The 24,366-nt window shown below is 34.5% G+C and overlaps 1 protein-coding gene across 1 annotated transcript in view; it reads left to right on the top strand.

Annotated features, from left to right (window-relative positions):
* The first annotated feature begins 4,796 nt into the window (after positions 1-4,796).
* LOC111512179 (nose resistant to fluoxetine protein 6) overlaps positions 4,797-24,366 on the top strand; it is a 147,417-nt gene continuing 127,847 nt past the window's right edge. The window contains exons 1-2 of the mRNA XM_074185987.1: positions 4,797-5,063; positions 13,552-13,763. Of these exons, the coding sequence (XP_074042088.1) occupies positions 4,865-5,063; positions 13,552-13,763 (411 nt within the window). The 5' untranslated portion in view covers positions 4,797-4,864. The remainder of the gene's footprint in view (positions 5,064-13,551; positions 13,764-24,366) is intronic.

A 24,366-nucleotide genomic window follows, 5' to 3' on the forward strand; every position in this document is an offset into this window, starting at 1 on the left:
ATGTATATTGGCCACGCAACTTTCTGTATCGGTGTTATGAGAAGACAAATATAACTGTATATCATCTGCGTATAGATGTACTTGACAATGTGATAAGAAAGTGGGGTAATCAAAAATAAACACTGAAAATATCAAGGTTCCTAAAATACTTCCCTGCGGTACACCTGAGATTGTTTTTTTTACGGATGACCCTGAGTAATCATCTAGTTTGACCCTCTGTGATCGGCCTGTGAGTTAGCTGGTCTCCATTTGAGAGAACTGTCATCGAATCTTATGAACCTGAGCTTGCTGATGAGTAAATCGAAAAGAACTAAATCGAAAGCTTTGCTTTGATTAAGCAGTACCAAAATGGTGACTTTTGAATGATCTCTGAATCTCGCAAGATTATCGATTACTTTCAAGAGGGCAGTCTGTGTTCCGTGTTTTTTGCGGAACCCAGATTGCTCGTACGAGATTATTTGATTTTCTTCAAGAAAAGCTCTTACCTACTCGACATTTTTCTCGAATATTTCAGCGAATGAGGGTAGAATGCTGATAAGGCGTAGGTCACTGAACGTGGTAGGTGCATTCTTTTTCGAAATTGGAATTATATTAGAAACCCTCCAAAATCTAGAAAAATACCCTGTCTGAAGGACTCTTTCAACCTATGTTTAACTTCATCAATATAGTGTGATATCACTAAAAAAATCATCTTGATATTTATATTGTCAATACCTGAAGCATTCTTTGATAGCAGTCAAAATATCATCATCACATATATTGGTTAGGGAAAAGTTCATAGGAACCTCCAATTTATTATTATTGTAGAATGAAAGAGTGTTATTATTTACTATCGAATGCCCAGCCACATTTGAAAATAGTCATTGTAGTTCAATTGGCAGGCTATTGGTTTGCGAGGATGATTTTGTAGTAACACCCCAATCTGCAAGATTTCACCATGTCATTCTCGAATTGTCTTCATTTTTGTTCAAAACAAATTGTATATATGCTGTTTTTTCACGTTTTAATGTGTCACTGACTTAGTTGCGTAAAGTTACATGTACTGTCTAGCTACTGTTATGTTTTTTTAAGATATTTGGCATCAGCTCTTTCACGGATTTTCATCATCAATGTAATTTCAAATACGGAAATGCTTTATGTTTCCTGTTTACAGTGCAAATTGGAGAATGTTTGTCAAGAAGCATAATGATGCATTCGTTGAGAAAATTTACTTTGAAATTAATATCTTGCATAGTCACAATATCACCTCATGGTAAGTTAGCAGCATCTTGAGAAAAAAGTTCATGATTGAAATTCTTGAAATTTCTATGAAAAAATCAAATTATCATGAGTATCTTCACCTTCGAAATCAATATCGCAAAATACCAACAGGTGATCAGTTACACCATTCATATCAAGTGTATTAAAATTTCTTACCATTACTTCCTTACTAATGCAAATGACATCAATCAGAGATTCAGAAGTTGTTGTTATTCGAGTAGAATTTTCTACAATTTGATGCATATCGAAACAAAAAACTAGGGCAGTGAATAGTTGAGTGTCGCGAGAGTCACAGTTTAACAAATTAATATCAATATCACCACACATATTTTTACAAATATACTCGTTCCAGTACCTACATCACCTAACTCCTGCATGCAGTCCTCTACATTTGTTCGTGGTGGTCGATAAACAACTCCACAGGCTACTTTTCCTTTTTTACATTGACTATAATCCATAACTGCTCTAGACCATTTGCCGAAATAGAAGAGTAGTATCATTTGTATTTATACAGTGATTTGATGAAAAAACAGACTCCACCACCTCTACCATCACGGTCCATACGTATCAAGTTGAAGTTAGGAATAGTAACAAATTTATCTGGATATTCTGGAGCGAGCCATGTTTCCGTGACTCCAATTATTGAAATTTTGTTATTATTTATAGAGTCTTTGAAATCACCAAAACAATTATTCAGAGAACGAATATTCACGTGACCGAATGTTATATTCAGTTTTTTGTTTCCTGATAGAAGAAAACGCCATAAACATATTTGATGTATATGTTATCCTCGCCATTTTATTTTCGTTCATTAAATTGCAAGAGAACCTTTTTTAAATATTCACGTCGAAGAATTGTCTTATCGGTACTAATCTGAACATTGAATTTGTAATGTTTTAGTTTATGTTTATTTTTCAATACCACCTAGACGTCTTCTGGTCTATTCAGAATTACTTTCAGAGGTTGTGGCTGAACACTTCTTCTTCCAATCCTGGATGTTTTGATATCTTCAGTATCCACTGACGGGGCAATAGCTCCAATTATATCTTTGGCATTTTTCATATCGGAGTCTTGGTCACCATCCTTCAGTTTAAATGTAATTATATTTTTTTCTTTTCGTTGTCTTTCCGAAATTTCAGTTATGAAGATTTCAGCATTATCAGAGTATTCATTCTCCTTGATTTTCTTGATTTATTTCTGCAAAACTTCCACTAGTGCAGTGAGATCCTTGATCGCCCGAGTCAATTCGCGCCAATTGGCACACGCTATACCCGTTGAGATAACAGATTCCCCGCCCATAAGTTGTCTGCAATTCTCGCACTTATAAAAAGTCCCTTCCATGCTAGTAAACACAGCACTTTGTTCTTTAGACACCCATATTTGGAATAACGTATTCGAGAAACATGGAGATTCAAGAGCTGTTGCGCTTGATATTTCTAAGGCCTTTGACCGTGTGTGACAGGAGGGTTTGCTGGCCAAACTTCGATGCTATGTCTTGTCGGATCATTTCTGTGTATGGCTCTCCAGATTCCTGAAAAAACGTCCTCTACAAGTGGCCGCCGATGGATTTCTTTTGAATACTTTCACCATCAGCGCTGGTGTTTCCCAGGGATCCATATTGCCTCCAACCCTCTTTTTATTGTGAATCAACGGCTTATTGGAAAAAGGCAAAAATCCAATATATTGCTTCGCTGACAAGAGCACACTTGTCTTGTCATTACATTTGGATATTACTGGAGTTTTTAACTGAGTTTAATCTTCCTCTATGAAGAGGATCCCTTGGTGATCGAAACACATGTCGAGGTGTTAAAAATAACGATTTGTTGTAGGGAAAAAACTCCAGTAATATTCATTACTACACCAAAGGCTCCAAACAGTGCATCACAATAACATTTGGATCCCATGATATCGGCTGCGGATGCACATCTTCACCGGCAGCAGGAGGTTGAATATCTTGATGAGGATCTAGAAGTGATTTCAAATTAGGATGAAAGTAACCAGATTCAATTCAGTGCCACGGAAGCCCAGGCATCGGTTTTCTCCAAAAAGATAAATGACTCCGAACCGGATATAATAATGTCAGGTCAGACAATTCAGCTTTCACATCTTCACCGGCAGCAGGAGGTTGAATATCTTGATGAGGATCTAGAAGTGATTTCAAATTAGGATGATGAAAGTAACCAGATTCAATTCAGTGCCACGGAAGCCCAGGCATCGGTTTTCTCCAAAAAGATAAATGACTCCGAACCGGATATAATAATGTCAGGTCAGACAATTCAGCTTTCTGCTTCGATAAGTTTGTTGGAGGTTAAAATGGACACCAATATGTCTTGGAATGATCATGTCGCTGGAATTGCAAAGGCTGCTTCTCAAAAGCTTGAAACACTGTTCCGAACCAGAGAACTATACACACCTCAGCAAATTTTGATGCTTTATAAAGGTTAGATCAGACCTTCTTTGGAGTATTGTTCTGAGGTATGAAGCTCTGCCTCCAAACATACCCTGAAGTTTCTGGATTCCATCCAGAAAGAGCTGTTCAGAATATCATAACTTTTTATATTTTGTGTAGACTTTCAAGATCTGGCAACATTTACTGTCTTGTATTTGTAGGCGAATGTTTTTTTTCGTTATTGAACAACTGCATCACCCTTATGTATCTAGGTAGATTTCTGGCCCTTGCCACATGTTGGGTTTTAGATATTTGAAGTTGTGTTAATAATAACTTTTTGTGCGATTCAAGCAGAGTAAAATATCATACAGTCCACGACGGTTGTTTCGTAATAATCTAAGGAAGTGAACATTAAATACAGACAGCAAACACTAGAGTTTTTCTTGTTTAGAATAATTGGAGTTCGAATTCAAGAGGATAAACCCCAACAAGAGCCATCCACCTGATTGGAGACGTGAACATCACGTACAACCTGGATAGCCTGGAAAATCGAAAAAAGATTGGAGATTTGTCTATCTTCTCCAGATACTTCCACTGGAGTTGATCAAGTGACTTGGCACATTTGATTCCACCAAGAGCGATACATATCAAAAATACGCGACGGACTGTGGCTGCTCATCGTTTTGAGGTTCAACTAAGTACACCTCGAACTTCACTGTCAAGGAACTCTTCCATTTGGAGAACTGCGTTTATGTGAGAACGTTTTTCCAAATGGATTTAATCTTCAGCGATTCAAATCCAATATAAATCGCTACATTCGCACACGCACCCCTCTGGGAGACACTTGTCTTACGAATTTTTCATAACTAGTCTCAAGTATAAATTGAAAAAGGTACATTGAAATCATTATGTGATATGGGTGATGTCGGTTGTGAACATCAAAATACATAATATGAGATGTGAATGACAAAGCCCAGAGCATCCCTACATATGAATAAATTATTCGAAAATTAGTGTCAATATTTCACAACTACAATCTTCCTCATTTCTGCAATCATTAGGTAATGAATGATACTGGTTCGGTTATGGTCGGAAGAGATTTTGTAATCTGAAGGACGAAATTACAACATTCGATGTAAAGAACAGCTTTGTATAACACTTTCAGTAACTCACGGTGATAGTCATTTCACTTACGCTTCGGTTCTCGATCGTCAAATGTTCACGAGGATTTTTTTCGCGTTGTGCTGTGCGCTAAAAGTAGTTGCCGCAAATATTGGTGAGTTGCGACATGGAGATATGGATTTGTTTCCTGATTTACCTGTGGGACATGTGGATACGGATAATATTCTCTGTCAGGATCACTTCAAGTTGTACACCGAACACTTGAAAAATATGAGTTTGTGGGCTTATAAAAGTGAGTTGAAACATATATTTATGTTTAAAAGAAAGTATGATCAATTTCACAGAACTATTTTGTTAATAATTATTCAGAGACCTAACTATTGTTGAAACGTAGTTTCTATTACTTAAGCAAACGTTCCATAATGATCATCATTTTAATGATTTTTTTGGGAAAATTGAAAGCAACATCTAATTTCGGTAATCTATATCGCTATTGACGATTGTTTTCCTTCATTGAAACATGAAAGCAGAAAAAAATACAAATTTGTGATCCAATCGAAAGCATAGAGGATATAAAAATTTTCTACTTCGATTTTCGGAAAAAAAATCCACCAAAGGTTCGGTAATTCCTTGAGATGTGGAGAGAGAATCAGGAAAAGCTCCACTGATACTGAAATGTGCGATAATTTGAGGATATATAGTTCTTGCAATTCATTTCCATTTTTCAGTTTTCTTCATCTATTTTTGAGAGTAGTTGTGATATGAATTGAATTCAAGAGAGTTTTTCTCGGCGAATTTTCTCTAGAGATCTACAAATGGATTGATTGAGAAACTGGTGTTGGTGTTTGCCGAATTCCCTGGCCACTAAGACGTAAAACGACCACAGCTTATAGATGATTCATCAATTATCTATTTCTGAAATGTGGTCATTCGGAATTCTACAGTGAATTTTCAGTGAGTGCTGATGAGGTTGTGTTGAGATACATCTCGTCAAAAGTTTCCATTTTGAAGTAAGATGTGATATTTCTCACGTATCTAGTCTTGTAAGACAATTTGAGAGCCACACTTTTCACGATCGATATAGCCCTGTAGCTATCTGATGATGCCGTCAGCGGTTGGATTTCAAAGGAAACAACTACAGTGTTTGACAAAAATTTTGTGATTTTGTAATTAGATACCAAAAATTTTGCGTGGTTTAATTAAGTTCATCAAAACGGAAATACTAATATTTCGATAACACTTCCAAAATACAAATCATGAAATTATAAAACAACAAAAAATTAATTGGCGCTCCGAGGCGACTTTATTGATTCCAGTGGCGCATTTGCTTTCACAGCTGCAGGAAAACCGGGAAAAACCTGCCGTTCATGAGTTAGTCTGTTACTTTTTATTTATACCCACCTCGTGTAACAATGATCTGTTGTAAGATGAAGAAAGTTGATTTGAAGCTAGACCTTGCTTCCTTTGTTGGGATATTGTGTGTGTGTTTTCGATATTTGGTTTTATATATAGTCAAGTCCTGGAGACGATCATGAAAATTGTATTGTCTGGCATTCAAAAATATTTCTAAAGTTATTTCGGTTGAACATTCAACTTGCAAAAGTTTTGATTTCAATTCTAGTCTTCAATTGAATGAATTTGAAAAGTATACTTCTTGAATTGGATTCAAAACATAAAAATATTCACTAACATATTTTCAAGAAAGAAGCAATCCTGTTTCCGATATTCGTGACAAATGTGATACAGTTAGTTCATTTATACATGACGTTCACTTGGCTGGTGAAATGCACATCGAGAAGACTGATACATGTCTGGTTAATGTGAGCTGAATTTATGTTCGATACTTCCTGAAAAATAAAATTAAACTGATATGAAGGGTATCTCCACTAATACAAGCCAATAATTAATCAAATGGCATGTTTTTCTTGAAACAAAAATAGTTTCCACCAGGAAATGTGACAGCGAATGTAATAAACAAGTGGGTAAACAAGAATTTCTGATCGATATGGAGGCTTCGCTAGTCTCCCTGATTTTTTAACGTTACTTCACTTGTTCCTTGATCGAGAGCAAGATAGCGTTACATGTGCCCAGTTGGAACTTACGCAGGTCGGTTCTAGATTTTTGATAGAAATTCAATGTACCAAAATGAGAGCTTCCATTTGGACGCCATCTACAGGAGTTTCTAGAAATACTGTACCCCTTTTCAACACTTGTCACTGTGGACCAACTTTGTTATGCCGGGATAAAAGACACTGCAAGCACACCAATAAAACATGAAGTACTATCCACTTGAGAATTTTAATAAGGACTTGCATCCCCAACCTTGAGATGAATTTATTAACAAAAATACTGTATAAATGAATCAGTGTCAATGTTCTGAACTTCTTCCAATAATGGACTTAATAAAAAATATAACTAAGTGAAGGGTGTTACCCTGGGGTTTGATGCACTATTTCCAGAAACCATTGAGGGAATTCAAAGCCCTTGTTATACACTCATCCAATTAGACTTCTCTGATTCTTGAGATCCAGGATTCCGGCAGTCTCCAACAAAAGTTACCTCAGATATACTTTTTACAGTGCAGCCAGACATGTCCAAGATGATTTTCATGTATCCAGTTCATTCCTGTTTTTATGCTACTAGCGGTTCTCATACTTTTCATGATCGTATGCTTCTTACGATTTTATAATTTTCCATGATCCTATGGTATTTATGCTTTTGTGATCTCACGATGTTTATGCTTTTTCTCAGTTTTTGACGATTTTGCCTGGTAGAACTACAATACAAAAATAACTGTTTCAAAAAATCCTAATGACCCTTCTGTTAGTTACAATTAACAAACTCAAAATATGATTTTATATAATCCTCTTCTGAACTACAATTACCTCAAGAATTAGAAGTTATTCGGATGATTTCCACAAAATTTATTGAAATCACCACTGAGTGTTTTGTAAGAACAGAAAATACCCTTTCAAAACTGTTCACAAACAGAATCGGTATCGTCCAAACAATTTTTCGATTTGTTACATCAGTCCTTCCAGACATATACACAAAGCTCATCGATTCTGAGTATATCATTACTAAAAGCAGTTTGTGTCTGAAAGTTATTTCTTTGCATGATCTACACATTCATGTATAGAGTTTCAAATTGATTACTTCCTTCCTTTCTTTGGAAATTCTCTCATCCCTTTTTTTTATATCAGATGGAGTAGTAGAAAGCCAAAAACTTTCTTTCCCAAAAAATTAAAAAAAAATTAATCACTCCTAAAAATATAACCCCTTCAATTCATAAAAGTAGATATTTCTGTCTGTACCTCACTTCTCACTCTAAGTTACCTACACTATGAGGATGAATTATATGACTGAATAAAACTACACTATGAAAATGAATTCTATGACTTGAACGAAGAAGAAGAGTACTATTCGACGTCTATTTGCATACGGAACCGTAATAAGAATGAAAATAAACAATATGGACTTCTATGGAATAGGTGTCAGCATTCTGATTATTATTCATCTGTAGTACTATTGTAAAAAGACTGCTCTGAATAATCCCAGATCTGTGAAAATATCAAATAATTTTTTTTAAATGATTTCTATGTTACAATCTACAAGTTATAATTGGCAATAGGGTTTCTTTGTGTTCAGATTTTGTCACAAACAATATAAAATGAAGAGTGGAAAAATGGAATATTACAACTTATAATCTCACTTATCAAGTTCTTTGCACTTCGTTAGAAATCAATTTTCCTTCAATTCCTGAGTCCGTTTTTTTCCATTTTTCTGTTGATAGTCAGAAATAGTCAGAAACAGCATACAACTTTTGTGAGAGATTCACTGATGACGTCAAAACCATTGAAGAAATGTGTTGAATATTGGATGGAGGACAGAAAAACAATATGCAGTTATAATGTGCAGATCAAGAAACATAACCAAACGAAGAAACCCTTCACAGATGAGCTATCTTCTACAATTGAACACTATGCAAGTATGAAATACACGTTTTGTCAATCTTGTAATGAGAAATTCAAAACTACAGAAGGTTTGAGAATCCACTTTTCAAAAATTCATAAATCAGAGCCGACAATGTTTCCTCCTTCCGTCCGATACTGTGCACTGAGACAATAACATTTCCAATACCTGTCCGGAATGGTTCATTCACAGATTAGGGAGTCGATCTAAAAAAAAATTTCTCAAAATCAGGGCTATTCAAATTTGTTTCTGTACATGGGGATCTCGTAAACGATAAGAGATAGAGTATCGGTTAAATTATGGAAAAGTTGCGTATTTTAGATACCTATTCAATGTTGTGAAAAAATCGAATATAGCTCTTTTGGTTCTGGAGATAAACAGGAAAAAGAAAAAATCCCAAATTATATTTTTGCCTATATATTCTTTACTCGCAGACATATTGAAAATTTGTCCACATTTTGCTATTGGCACATGATGTGGGCTCTCAGAATATATCCATGAATCTTTTATACAGGATGTCATCTGACTTGGGCCACCCCCATCTTTGAATTTCTGAATTCGGACCTCTATTTTTTGTTGTAGTTTTTGGATCGTAGACGTTCACTCCATACTAAGAAATTGAATTCAATTTTTTATTTCGGGATTTTTCGGTAATATTCGATTATGATTGTGTGAATTATTACCTTTTAAATTACGGCCCTGGAAATTGACTGACTGAGTTGAATAAAAACACAATAGCAACTTTCTCGTCTCCCTAGAGACCGTAGAGTTTTTCGAGAGTTTTTTTTTATTTTTAGGTACCTATTCATATTTTTTTTACAATGAACTTCGAATAAGAAAACCTTTTATGATTATCTGAAACATATCTACAACAAAAATATATATCATATTATATGTGTTTTGATGAGCAGAGAAAAAATGATAGCAATAATAATATCCGAAACAAACACTATAATTATGATGAAAATTGAAATGAAGTAAGTAATTTATATACACAAAAAAATTATTGTGCAATAAATGTTCGAATAGGAGTCCTTCCATTTTGACAAATAATGGGACAATAAGATGGTCTGCAAGATCACCAGATCTTACTATTTCGGACTATTTTCTATGGGGGACATTGAAAAATAGGATTTACGCTGGCAGAGAGATAGAAAATGTGGAAGACTCAAGATTGAGGATTTTAAATGATTTCGCAACAATGCAGATAATAAGTGTATTAAGGGCAATACATAATATGAAAAACCGTGTTTAAAAATGTCTCGAAATGAAAGGACTCCAATTCGAACATTTATTGCGCCAATAATTTTTTTGGGTATATAAATTACTTACTTCATTTCAATTTTCATCATAATTATAGTGTTTGTTTCGGATATTATTATTGCTATCATTTCTTTTTCTGCTTATTGAAACAAATATGATGTAGATATGTTTCAAATAATCATGAAAGGTTTTCTTATTCGAAGTTCATTGTAGAAAACGCTCAGGGCAATGGAAAAAATATGAATAGGTACCTGAAAATGAAAAAAAAACTCTCGAAAAACTCTACGATACATAGGGATACGTGAAAGTTGCTATTATGTTCTTATTCAACTCAGTCAACCAATTTTCAGGGCCGTAATTTAAAACGGAATAATTCACACAATTATAATCGAATATTACCGAAATATCCCGAAATATAAAATTGAATTTTATTTCTCAGTATGAAGTGAACGTCTACGATCCAAAAACTACAACAAAAAATACAGGTCCGTATTTAAAAATTCAAAGATGGGGGTGCCCCAAGTCAGATGACACCCTGTATAAAAGATTCATGGATTTTTTTGAAGGTGATTGACAATGTTTCATGATAAATTTCACTGGTGAACTAACGTGACTTGGAATCTCTCCACTTTTTATTTTTTATTTTTATTTCCTTTTTTCATTTCTTCATTTTTATTTATTCAATTGTTCTCTTTTTACTTGTATTTTATTTCACTATTATTTCATTTCAGGTTTATTTTGGTTAATATAATTGTTATTTTCAGCTAATCATTTTCAATTCTTCTTTTTTAGTTGTTTCAGGGATTTCAAATCATTTTATATAGTAGACAATGGAAGTCCGAACTAGTGAAATTTATTCATGGATTTATTCTGAGAGCCCACATCAAGTGCCAATAGCAAAATGTTGACAGATTTTCAATATGTCTGCGAATAAAGAAGATATAGGAAAAAAATAATTTGGGTTTTTTTTGTTTTTCCTGTATATCTCCAGAACCAAAAGAGCTATACTCGATTTATCTACATCATTGAATAGGTCCCTAAAATACGCAACTTTGCCAACATTCAACGACATTCTATCTCTTATCGTTTACGAGATCCCCATGTACAGAAACGAATTTGAATAGCCCTGTATAAATATTCGGATGACGATCTCACTTTGGCAATTCGTATTTTTACTTCAACGTTTTGAAATGGACGACACTGTTAGTTTTTCTTCACTGGTAGATTTTGTTGAATCTAGTTGTCGCAGAACAAAAAGTAGATAGTTGGTCATTGTCAATTCTTCACGAATTATTATTCAGTCATCCTTGTTCACTGTGTTTCAACATGGTCTATTCTACTGAAGGAAGAATAGAAATTGTTGCAAACGTTCAACATTCAATTTATCAATAACGAATGAATTAATTTCAAATGAAATTACAAAAGTAATAGAGGGACAAAAGACCTTTCAAATGATGTATCACTCGACCCCCCCTGCCTTTGAAAAAAATAGGGGTTGTAGTTGCTGACCGCAGGGGGTGAAGTTTCAAGTGTGATTTCCATATCGGGATTAATTTCCCTAGAAATAAAAATTGATGTATTCATTGAAGTTTTCGATCAAACGTCCGTTTCTGACAGGGGCGGTCAAGTTTTCGTTGGAACGAACGCCCTGTATATTTTTTTTCAATCGACTATGAGTGATTGTACTGCAAACATTTCTGTTCGAAAAGTTCGAATTGCAGTTGTAATTGTCTTAACTGAGAATTATTATTAGATCTTGAATTTCTACTATCGGTTGCTCGATAGCTAGAGGGTACGATCATGGGGTTTATTTGAAAATGATGGTTTCCAAAGAATCTAGGTAGTAAAAATAGTTTATAATGGATAATGAAAATGAGTGCTCTGGTATTTTGAATAGATAACAGTATAATTCTTGTTATCAATATTTGATTGGTTTCAGTTATTGGTGATCTAGTCACATTTAGATTTATTGGTTAATTAGGGCGGAGTTCAATGTCTAAATTTTGAAAATTTTGTTGAAAGGTATGAATCTGATTATACAACATTCGCTTCAATTAATCAGTTAATTTGTTCAATATCTCACAATGATACATTCAGCAATTTCGAAAAAAACTCAAGAATCATTCATTTGGAAACTATAATTCATTATAAAAAATACAATAGAGTACAGGACAATAAACCCGCAGCCTTTCATCATCATCCTCGATTTTTTATATAGAGAATCATCTTAGTGGTTGAAGAGTCTCATTGCAAGATTGCCAGACGATGCGGTAACAATAGAAGGTCATAAATATTGCAATCAACGTTTGTAATTCTTCCTGTTTTCCGATGTAAACAAAACACTAGGATATGTATAAGTCGTAATACTCGAGATATCAGGTCGAGTAGGCCTCGAACGGCGGGAGTAATATCTCGATTGGTAGGTGAATGGTCGGGGTGAAGCCACGAAGAGAAACCCCGCGGTTATTAATTCTCTCGAAGAAAAATCTTTGCGTTGGAGATGTATGGTCTTTGATCGGGGTGGAAGGTATGACAAAAAATTAAGGTTAGGAGTGAGTGTGAGCGCTCTATGACGGACTGTCATTGATTTGGTCCTCGGTGTTGTCTTCGGAAATTGGTCCTCATATTGTTTCTCCTTGCCGTTCTCATGATCAAGAATCACCTACGGTGCAAGTCTATTTTGGATAATTTTCCCGAATAATTTCTGCAACACCTCATTCGTGACTTTCGGTTTAACGAATACAGAAATTTCACCTCAAAAGGGATCCGATTGATACGGTCGTATTGAAATGGAAAATTGAACAATCTGTATCGGAAACTAATGATTATATGTGTGTTGGGAAAATGAATAAGACATTCGAGAAGAGCTAGAACTCTCAATAAGTAATAGAAAAATGAGACGTTCAAATCTTAGCGAGTCAAAAGATGTAATTTACAAATCATCTGAGATCACTGTTGGTATTATAAAAATTTTATAAAAAGTACCTACAGTAGGTTTTCATAAACGCTACACTGTCATTGTGGTGGAGTTTTATATCGTGACTCTTTTGTATATTATGTTGTGTAACCATCTTATGATCATTCAGATATATCATTGTCTGATTCAATTCCATAGAAAATGTCTGGAGTACCTACAAACTGAACAGTAGAAAATGATTCTCGTTTAATTCATACTTCATATGAAAGTAATTGTTTCAAAAGTATTTTTTTGTTTGAGTCTGAAAGTAACTTTTACGCATGATTTTCACATCTTTGTGAGTGTATTTTGAATTCAGTTGCTCCGTTGTTCCTTTGGAAGTTTTCCACAATTTTTTGTATGAAGATTGGGGAGTGACGGCCAAAAAGATTTTTTCTAGGAATTTTCTTCAGAAGTCGAATATGCGCTCTTGACACGAGCAGTTAATATTAGTTCTCAAATGCGATTATATTGTAATTAGCTATCATCTGATAGCCATTATCATTTGTAGTTTTCATTTTCAATTAGCGAGCCCCACAATATTTTTTTCAGTTCCATGAAAATAATTTTCAGTTTTTTTTTGTTTCAGTGAGGGATTCTACTGCCAAATCCGTCACTGGTTTATTGACAGGAAGTATATTTCAGTTTGGCCAATTTGAAGAATGCCTCTCCGTCCAATCGCCGTTTCCTATTCAGTATTGCTTGACAACAATATCTGCAAATGTTCCAGAACCCAATCCACCTAGGAACCCCAAATCGCTTATTTACAGACCCGACGAATCTGTGTTGAGGAAAATTTACGTGAGTAGCAGGCTATATTAGATTGCTAATATATTAAACATCGAAGCTGTTTATTGACAAAGAGTTTCATTTCATTTGGTCAGATTTTGTTGGGTAGATTCGTGTTAACTTTTGTTGTGAGCTATACTGAAAGAAAATGGTTTTTGAGGATGCGGGTATAAATCTCTGAGAATCCTACAGAATCACATTTCGAGTCACCTACTCACTAGGTGATAATGTGTTTATTCTGTGCTATATGTTTCATAAATTTCATTTCCAAAAATCACATAGTTTGGTTATCAACAAATCTGTGGCTTCATTTTGATTTACACACGTGGTGATGAAGTGTTGTTTTTTTAAAATTTGTAGCGTTTCACAATAAATGAATAAAAGAGATATCAATATATTCCATAAATTTTCAACAGAAAAAAATGTAACCCTACCTATTTACTGATTGAATTTCATCAACAATTCATAACAACATATTTGTTTGACAAACGTGCTGGAGATACACTGTCAAAGATGAGACCTCGTTAATCTTCAGCTTAGACAAATTTTGACTTCTGAGGGTTATCGTTTCTAGGGATAAGTAGATCCCAACGGAAAAAACGGATTTTAACAAATTAAAAAAAAAAAACATTATTTCTTCTATTAAGCAGGATATTTCTTAATTACATTTGGAGGAATCATATTTGAGACTATAGTGACAAAAACTCCAAATGAATATGTGTACCTACTAATAATTCTGACCTGGACTGTAGGGTGAGGTGCTGAAGTAACAAAAATAAAATATTTTAGATAACTTTGGAATACATCTATATATTTTTGTTGGAAGTAGTGAGCTCTTATATAATCAGATAAAAGTTCTCCTCCAAATGCCATCTTTTTGAGTGATACCGAAGTTATAAAAAATGATTTAACTGATATTGCAAAAGTTAAGACTTTCAGGAGACGAATTCACTCAAAATGGACCCAAATGTTGTTTTTTTGTGGAATAGTATCAAAATTCGGACTATGATTTTGATCTGTATGCTCTGACAATGCTCTGACATTCTTCACACTGAAGTTTCTGGTGTGCACACCGTCGTTTTCTGCTTGCTCCAAAATACTTCCAATTATGGATGAGTTCAGGAAATTATTTATCATATCCGTAGAGCATCTCATTCGTGATTTCTAAAGAACCCAAATCTTTTTTCCGGAGTAGAACGAAAATCAAAAATAATATCTATAGCGTAACAGATAAAATAAAACAAAACGATGGCGGACGAAACTCGAAAGAAAAATATATTTCGATTTTACTTACGTTATCGGATTGACACCCGATGATGGCCGATACCAACGGAATTCCATAACATATTCAAGAAACACTTGTGAGATTTTTACTGAACAGTTTGACATAAACGCAACACGTGTTTCGCTATTCAATAGCTTCTCCAGGCGAGGCTAACTAAAATCTACGTATTCAATGCTTCACCTTTATATGTTTTCATGATTAGAAATACCGAAATTACAATAACAAGTACATGTGTTTCTCCAAGCCAATTATTGTTAGATGTGTACCTCAGTTTGGGAATGAATCAATAAATCTCAACATGAGAATAGAAGGGAATATGTGCAACCTCATTTGAATAAACATGTAATGAATGAAAGTACCCGAGCTTATGTACCAGTTTCCACATTCGACAAAATATTCAGTGACGAGAAGTTATTCAATTCTATTTGGTCATTCAGGTAATCACCTGAATTCTCAATCTATTTATTCCTAAGCTTTTGAAAAATTGAGTTTCGAACTTCTAAATGTAACACTTCATAGTCATAACTAAACTCATGTGTCTGCTGAAAGATCGTATGCAAATGTAAAATTGGTCTTTTCATTTAAAAATTAAAAAAATTCTACAGTGATCTTTAATTCTTTGTGAAAAAGTTCTTCCCGTTTGGCCAATATGAAGTTTTGGGCAAGAGCCACTTGTCAACTTATATACTCCTGATCTATTCGACACTGAAGTTTGTCTCTATTATTTATAATAATGATACTCAAACTATTGGTCATTCTGTAAGCCACATTAAAGCATTCCATTAAAAAAAAGAGCGATATAATTAGTGGGTTCCCTTGAATATGATAGCGGCTGCTATCGTTTCTTGATTTTGGGTAGACCTGGCCTATGGCTTGTTTTAAAAGTTTTTTGGAAAGAATGAAGTCGATAATGCTACCTAATGGTTGTTGACAGCGATTTGTTTGATGAAACTCAGCTCTCTGAAAGTGAATTTCCGACATTAGAATATTCGATAGTATGTGGAGCATACGAATACTATTGAATGCAGACTCTTGCTGTGTGGAGGAATTATGTATGACAATGTCTGTATAACATGGTTTGTGGAAAATCACTGAAAGGGAATTAGATAGTTGGATGAATAACCTCGACTTCACTATGAGCATAAATTGATGATAAACATGATTTTGCAATTTTCCACACACCATATTATACAGACATTATCATACATAATTTCTTCACACACCCCTATCAGCATGTAGTAGCTGCATTCTGCACCCCTATCAGCATGCTCCACAGACTATTGAATGTTCCATTGTCAAAAATTAATTTTCAGTGAGAGAGCTGAGTTTCATCAAACAAATAGCTCTCAACATCAGTTACGAAGTAGATGATAAAGACTCTATTCTTTCCGAGAAAACTACAAAAGCAAGCCATGGACCAGGTCTACCAAAATTTAAAAAAAGATAGAGTCCGCTATAGAATATTTTCATCATTTGGTTAACCCACCAATAATATCTCTCGTTTTTCAAAAAGGAATGGTTGTATGTGGCCTACAAAATGCATTATAGTTTGAGTAAATTCATTAAAAACAATAAAGACAAAAGTTCAGTGTCGGATAGATTCAGATTCAGTGTCGGATAGATCAGGAGTATAAACGTTGACTTATGGCTCTTGCCCAAAACTTTATGTAAGCTAAACGGAGAGAACTTTTTCTGAAAGAATTAAAAAGTATAGAAGTAGTTTTTTGAATGGAAAGAACAATTTCACATCTGCAAACCATCTTTCAGCAGATGGACATGAATTCAATGAGTTCAGACGATTTCCTCGTCTGAATGTGACACGTCATAGTCATCATTGAACATCATGCAACTCAATCTTTGAGAATTTTCAGGAATGAATAGATTCAAGAATTCGGGTAATTTACTGAATGACGATGTAATTTAATAATTTTCTGTTGCTGAATATTTTTCCAAATGTGGAAGCTGGTAGGTACAATAAGTTCGGTAGTTTAATTATCGGGACGACCATCGACAGACCGGTTTCAGTTAATAGATCTTGTGTTTAGAAGACAACTATCAAAATCACCACGGAGGCAGCTATAGCCACCTGCGTGATATCCGGATCCAGGAAATTATGCAAATAAAAAGGTTATCGAGTGTCTTGATTCCAATAAAGGAGTCATTAATCGGACATAGCACTCAATAAAGTGTCAAACCATAGACAAGTGTTTCGGGCTTTTTGTCCATCATCAGTATGGTGCAGCCAAGTGTAATGATGGGCAACACTTGGTTACTAGAAGAAAGAAATACAAATGCACTGAGCCACCAGCAGGAGCCAGCCGCACATTTGTGATTTCAGTTGATAGATCTTGTGTTTACAAGAAAACTATCAAAATCATCAAGTGTCTATGCCACATTCTTCAGTGCTATGTCCGATTAATGACTCCTTGATCTATATCAAGACACTCAATAACCAGATTTTGCGACGTTATTTTATGTAAATGTATTTTTTTATTTCTCGAATGCATTATTTATTCTGCTATGCCGCGCGGTGACAAATCCAAAAACTCACAAGTCAGTGAACCCTATCCAGCTATTTTGAATTATGAAAGGTATAACTTACACGATTTGGCGACTTCGTTTCATGTATGAAATCAATTTGTGCTAATTGGATAAAAATATTTTTATTCAGTAATTGATCGTTTGATCGCATGTGAATTTTCAAGAATTACATAAGGTGTATTATACACCTCGTATAAACAACAGTTATACATAACGAATCTGAAAGTCTCACCTACTTACGGTTGCCGGTCAGTTGTGTAATCTCACGATTCAATGTCACTTACGTTTCTATAAGTTTTTGCAGAACCATCATGATGAAATATTCAGTATTGACTCCCATTTGAGTGTTGATATTTTTCTTACAGATGAAATTAATAAAAATTCGTTTTTTTGTTAATTAAACATCGTATTATTGTTCACAATAATAATTCTGTTATGCAAGTACATTTTCTGTCGATATTTTTTCCAACGTGTTCCAAAACCAACTGTCTTTCAAATGGATGGAAAAAACTGAACAGGAATCCTGCTTGTTCCACTGGAGTCGGGGGAAACATCAACATCCCATCAAAGTTACTAGTTACTCCGATATTTCTTCGATCATGTGATGAACTTACGTGATGTGAAGAAAATACGTCCTTTCTAATAAGATGAACGAATTATTTCATTCATACTTTTCAGGATTTCTGGGAAAACATGAAAAAATATTCAAATATATCACAGTAATTTGGATTCAGAATTCAAATTTTCTGTATATCTGCAGAAAAACCCTTTATAGGGCAACTTTATTTTTCAAAGAAAAATTGATTATTTTGGGCAAGTTATATTGAAACATAACAAAGTGAAGGATTCTAGCAACTTATGCTTTAAAAGTGTCATTGGTTTTTTTATTTTAGGTGTCACAAATACTAGCCACCAAACATCTGGTACTCTGAATATGTCACTTTATTTGGTGGCTATTATGGTAGCCACATAATAAAAATATATAATAACAAGCAGTTTGAAAAAAGTACAGAGCAAGTTGGAAAAGAGGTTTTATTTATATCGTAAAAAAACTAAAATCTAATTATTTTATTTATGAAAAGGTTGAAAACAACTTTGACATAATGCCACATTACAGGCTTCGCATACTAATCTTGAGCGTTTCACTTGTTTTTTCGTACTGCAAAACGCACATCGTCGATATTTTGGTCCTTGAATTGGTATGTGGGCTCCAACATTGGTAGTTCTTTGACGAGTTTCCACCGAAACTGCCCTCCCATCCACTTTCTTCAGTTTGTTTTTATTTATCACTACTGGTGTTCCTATTCGTTTTCTACCGAAGTAATTCGAAATAAGCTCGTTTGCCAGCCGCGACCTGAACTGAAGATGAGATATCGGTTTCTTGCCCTTTCCAATCATGGAAGTTTTGTACACAATAAAGGAATTTACAATGACTGCATCTATTAGATAAAAAAATATCTTCAACCACCAGCGACGAGATTTCCAGGAAATTGAATAGCAGGAATGGAGTTGGTCAAAAAGATCTACCCCACCCATGAAAGCATTATATTCTGCTATGGAATGAGGGCATTTCACATTTTCTCTCATGCCAATTCTATTAGTTCGTAGAACTTCTTTGGAAACAGATGGATCATGAAACGAGCTTATAATTACGACTGACTTTTTTCCCCTATCACGCCATTTCGACACAGATAAATCAGAGTCTACACTCATAGCAAAGTCACTGTCTCCTAATTTCATGGATTTTTCATCAGCCAAAAGTTCTCTAGGGTAATACTTTCGATTAGAACGGAATGTTCCACAAGCAAAGGTATCTTTTTCTATGAGTTTTTTCAGCAAGTTGAACGTCGAAAAAAAATTGTCGAAAAAAAGGCAGTAGCCCTTATTCAAATAATCTTCAGCCAGTGTTAGAACAGTCCGTTCGCCCAACGTGCCCTCGATGTCCTCTGAACCCTTTCCTTCATAAATTTTGAAAGAAAGCATGTAGCCTGATTTAGCGCAGGCCATTACCCAAATTTTGAATCCACGCTTGGTGGGCTTCATAGGCATGTACTGCTTCAGTGACGAACGTCCTTTGAAGCCCACCATGCTTTCATCGATGGAGAGTTGACGAGCCGGAGAAAACATTTCTTTGAATTTCTGGTTGAGGTGAGTCACCATAGGTTTGAGTTTATAAAGTTTATCGAAATTGGGATCACCTTTTTTTGGAGCATTTTCATTGTTATTGATATGTAGATACCGTAAAATTGTTAAAAAACGCTTTAGAGAAATGGTATTGGCTATTCTGGAAACACGCATATTTTGATCAGTTGACCAGTAAAGTCGAATGCTCGGTAAATTATGAAATCCCATGATTATCAAAAATCCAAAAAGGCTTTCATTTCTTCACTTGTAGTGTCGAATGTAACTCCACGTTGCTGTGCGTAAATGTGTGACTCGTTTACAATCCTCTGGATGATATCTTCTGACATGAAATTCAGAAATATTTCAGAGGGCGATTTTTCGTATAAGTCACCATTATCGCCGAAATTTTCATTGAATGAATAATTTTCATATTTTGTTGGCGCGTGTGCATTTTTACTCCATTGCATACTAAACGGTTTATTAGTCAATGGTTGATTGTTGGATTCATCAGTACGACCATTATTGTGAGAGTCCTCTATTTCACTGTCACTGTCTATATCAGTAGAATATCTCTGGTATATGAGTCGACGTCGTACTATAGATAATGGTGTGTTTTCTGAGTCCTCGGGAATATAATCCGGATCGTTTACAGAATCATCAGAGCCAAAGTCATCAAAAATTTTCAATTCTTTATTTGACCCTGAGGCTCTACTTCTTATGACCTTTTGTGGGCGCTCTTCATGAACTAGCTGATCGTCTGCATCACTATCGCCCCCAACATCAGAGTCGACGGCTTGTTCCTCCGATATGCCATCAATAAATCGTATAACTCTTCGGTGTCCAGTGTTTCCAAATCAACCAAACGGTACCGCTCCATTCTATAAAATAGAACAAAAATGTAATTGATTTTTCAGTTTATGTATAACAATAATTTTAACATTCAAACTGTTTTTTTTTTCATGATTAGACACGTAATGCTATCCTCAATATATTTCTCAAAATCTCTATTGCATTGAGAACAACTCCAAACACTGCATGTTACTTTTCAGTAACAGTATAATAAAATTTATTTTAGGTTATATCATACTCCAACTACTTTTAACTCTTATATCATCCAAGCCGTAAATTATTTTATTGATTTATGCATTATAATATGAAATCTAACTCTATTTGAGAATATAATAATACTTACATTGACAAGATTCTTGAAAACTTCCTCAAAAATTAGTAAAACTCTAGAGCACAACACGTTTTACCGACATTCACTACCAAGGAATAGAGGTTTGGTGGCTAGTCAAGTTGCCACTTGTCACTAAATCCCACTTTCACTACGCCTGTGGTACATGTGGCTCGCTATGAGCACACCAAACGTTCAGAGGAAGATATTTAAATTGTGTATGGCCGATAAAAAAGGGATCGATATTCACGTTTGTATACAAACTAAGTGGCCAGATTAGAAGCCACCAACACATAAAGGGTTAATTTTCAATAATCATTATATATTTGATTGAAGGCAAATATTTCATTCAATTGTTGAAATGGTTGGGTTTTAAGATGAGGTATTATGAAAAATATCGTAATATTACTTTTTCTTCTTAAATTGTATAAGTTAGCACATAGCCTAAAAACAGTAGTGTTAATGACGAACCTCTTCCACCACTCGACTTCGACCTTGAATGACGTCAGGCGATCTTGAGCTATGAACACGTCATATAATCTTCAAGGGCCTAAACGGCCTTGAGCTATGAGCACGTCATATACTCTTGAACACAGAATTGGAATAGTTTGAAATTTATGGCTGTATCTCTTCAAGAGTAAGGCGATGATTTAAATGAAAGACGCTTAATGGAAACGACAAGATATTTTTCAGAAAATGACGAATTTTATCTTATGAGGCATAAAGGTAGTTTTTCTGTACAGCTTCATCGATTCATCAGATAAATTGAATTATTGGAGTATCCCATAGAAAATGAATTTTTATGACAAACTGAATAAAAGACACGTTTCTGATGAGAATTATGATGAAGTGAAGCAGGTTTGAACAATATAAGATTATCATGGTTTCCGTGAATATACTGACAAACATTTGAAATCAGAAATCAGTTCTCTTACGGTGCGATATGTTGAAATTTCCCGAAATAGGAGTTTGAGTACATATAAATTGTACCCTGCTTATTATTTCACATCTCCAGGTCTTTCTTTGGATGCTATGTTGAAGTATACAGACATCGAGTTAGAATTATCGATTGATATAAATATGGTATATTTTTTCCAAAATGGTATACGCGGTGGTGTTAGTCACTGTTTGGAGAGACAGCACATTGCAATTCATCAGTTTCTTCTGAATTATAATCTCGAAAAACCTTCATCATGTACTCACAAGCAACGAATCTGGGTTCACTTGGTTAACCTCCGATGAAATGAGTCAGCTAGATATCGATAGTATTCCAGATAATAATCTTCAACGATACATCCTTCAAGAAGATGTGCACTACCCGATCGAATTGCATGATTTACATTCAGACTTTCCATTTTTGGTGAAAAGTATCATACCACCTGGTTCAAAGTCCAAAATACCTAAACTTATACCTAATTTGGATGATGTAAAAATATGTGGTTCATGATAGACATTCAGAACAGACGGCCCCTAATGGTTTGATAGTGATGAAATGTCATAGAAGACACCTATGAATAGCTGAAAATAAAAATATATCAAGCAAAAAGCTGAAATGAAATACAAGTAAAAATAGAACAATTGAACAAAAATTAAATAAAAATAAAGAAATGAAAAAAGAAAATAAAAATACGAAGTTAAGAGATTCCGAGCCACGTTAGTCCACGATGTTTCGATTGTTGGTATCTACGATCGTCTACGGGTGATGACTGGACTGATTCTGTCACTTTAGTTTCTGTTTTTGAACCTATGAACTTTGTTTCATATTTCTTTCATATTATCATTTCTGATTTCGCTTTGTTTTGTTATTTTTTTTTCACCATCGCATCTCAATTTCTGTAGTTTCTGAGGTTTTCAATACACGGTTCATTTCTGTGTTTGATAAACATTTATTTTCGTTTCTCTCATGCCAGTTTTCTTCTCTGATTTATCTGTGTCAGCGTATTTAGGAATATATTTTTCTGCAGCTTCGTTCATTTCGTTTATCCACTTTTAGTGATTCATCTCCTATCCTTCTTCTTGTTCAAAATCGTTACTTTTGTTTGTATATTTTGTCAGTCTGCTTTGCGGAGGTTCCATATTCTGAAGTATTTTTTTCCAAGATCCTCTATCGAGGATCCATGGGGGTCCGTACCTGTATTCCAGCTAAAATTTTTCCGTTGAATGTAATATGATACCTATTGCACTTCTCTGATTCAGATATGACACTAAGGTTGGTTCTTCGTTGTTCAGATATATTAAGTTGATTTCTTCTAGGGATTTCAAGATATTATTGCAGAATGAGTTGTCAACTTCACTGCCGAATGTTATTGAAAAACTGAATCCATTCTTGTTTTGAAATCATAGGTTCAGGTTCAACATATAGTGACACCATAGTTAGGGTACCGAAATTTTCCAATTGAACTGGTAAAACAAAAGACTTGAAGAATGAAGAAAAGAAGTTCTTTGATTTTTAATCGAGATAAAGAGTCAGGTAACTGGGAACTTCATAAAATTACTTTATCGGCATACAACAAGGAAATCAGAAAAGCAAGTTCTCTGAGAGTATCTCTGATTTACTTTGCAGCACAAGAACTCACAAGATTCTCTCTAAAGAGCCGACTGCTAAAATCGGGTCGATGAAACGACCCGATGGAACAATCACGACCTCTAGAAAAGAAACGTTAGAGCTTTCAATAGAAAATCACTTTCCTGATAGTCTGACTCTTGTTAACAACAGACCTCCCCTCTTTGAGGTTGCTAAACGCTAGTACTTCAAATCTCCTGGTGATTTGAAGCTCTTCTTTAAAACGGACTGAAAATAAGTTCAGCCATTCTCATAAAATTGTATAGAGCTAGTCTAGCGTGGAACTATACCATGTGACACGGAACCAATTCACACCCCTGTATCTTCGTTTTATATGGATGTTCAAATTTGGTACTTCAATTTGATGTTATGAATGTACAATTCACTATCAAATATGACACCTCCAATTTGACCGGAAACGCATCGTATTTTCATATTTCAAATGGAGAATATGTATTCTGTTTTTTTTCAATTACGACTTGGTATAGAATCACCTTCCCAATGATATGTTCAATCATACTTCCAATTCACAATCTTCCGATATGATTGGTATTTCATTTAAAAAAATACTTTTTGTATTCCCCTCGTAATGGAACATTTTCATGGAAATATGCTATGGAAGATTGAACAATATCATGTAAGTAACAATAATTTATGGCCGAACTTTTTACACAATGAGTTTTATGCAGACTAACTATTTTTACAATTTTAGTTTTTTTCCATTTTTCAACATCAATACACTCATTTCGTTTAAATGCTATCTTAGGAATTTTTAAAGTTGGTTAGAAACTCCAATACATATTGAAATACAAAACATGAAAAAATCTTCATATTTTTGTTTCCTATTTATTTTTTATGAAGATAATTTTTATGCTATACCTACATTTGTATTGAATCTTTCAACTTCATCTCAATTGGCTATCAT

The sequence above is a fragment of the Leptinotarsa decemlineata genome, unplaced genomic scaffold (assembly GCF_025532065.1).
Source record: "Leptinotarsa decemlineata unplaced genomic scaffold, Ldec_3_MD MMD2_tig00078422_RagTag_RagTag, whole genome shotgun sequence".
In the NCBI taxonomy this organism is placed as follows: Eukaryota; Metazoa; Arthropoda; class Insecta; order Coleoptera; family Chrysomelidae; genus Leptinotarsa; species Leptinotarsa decemlineata.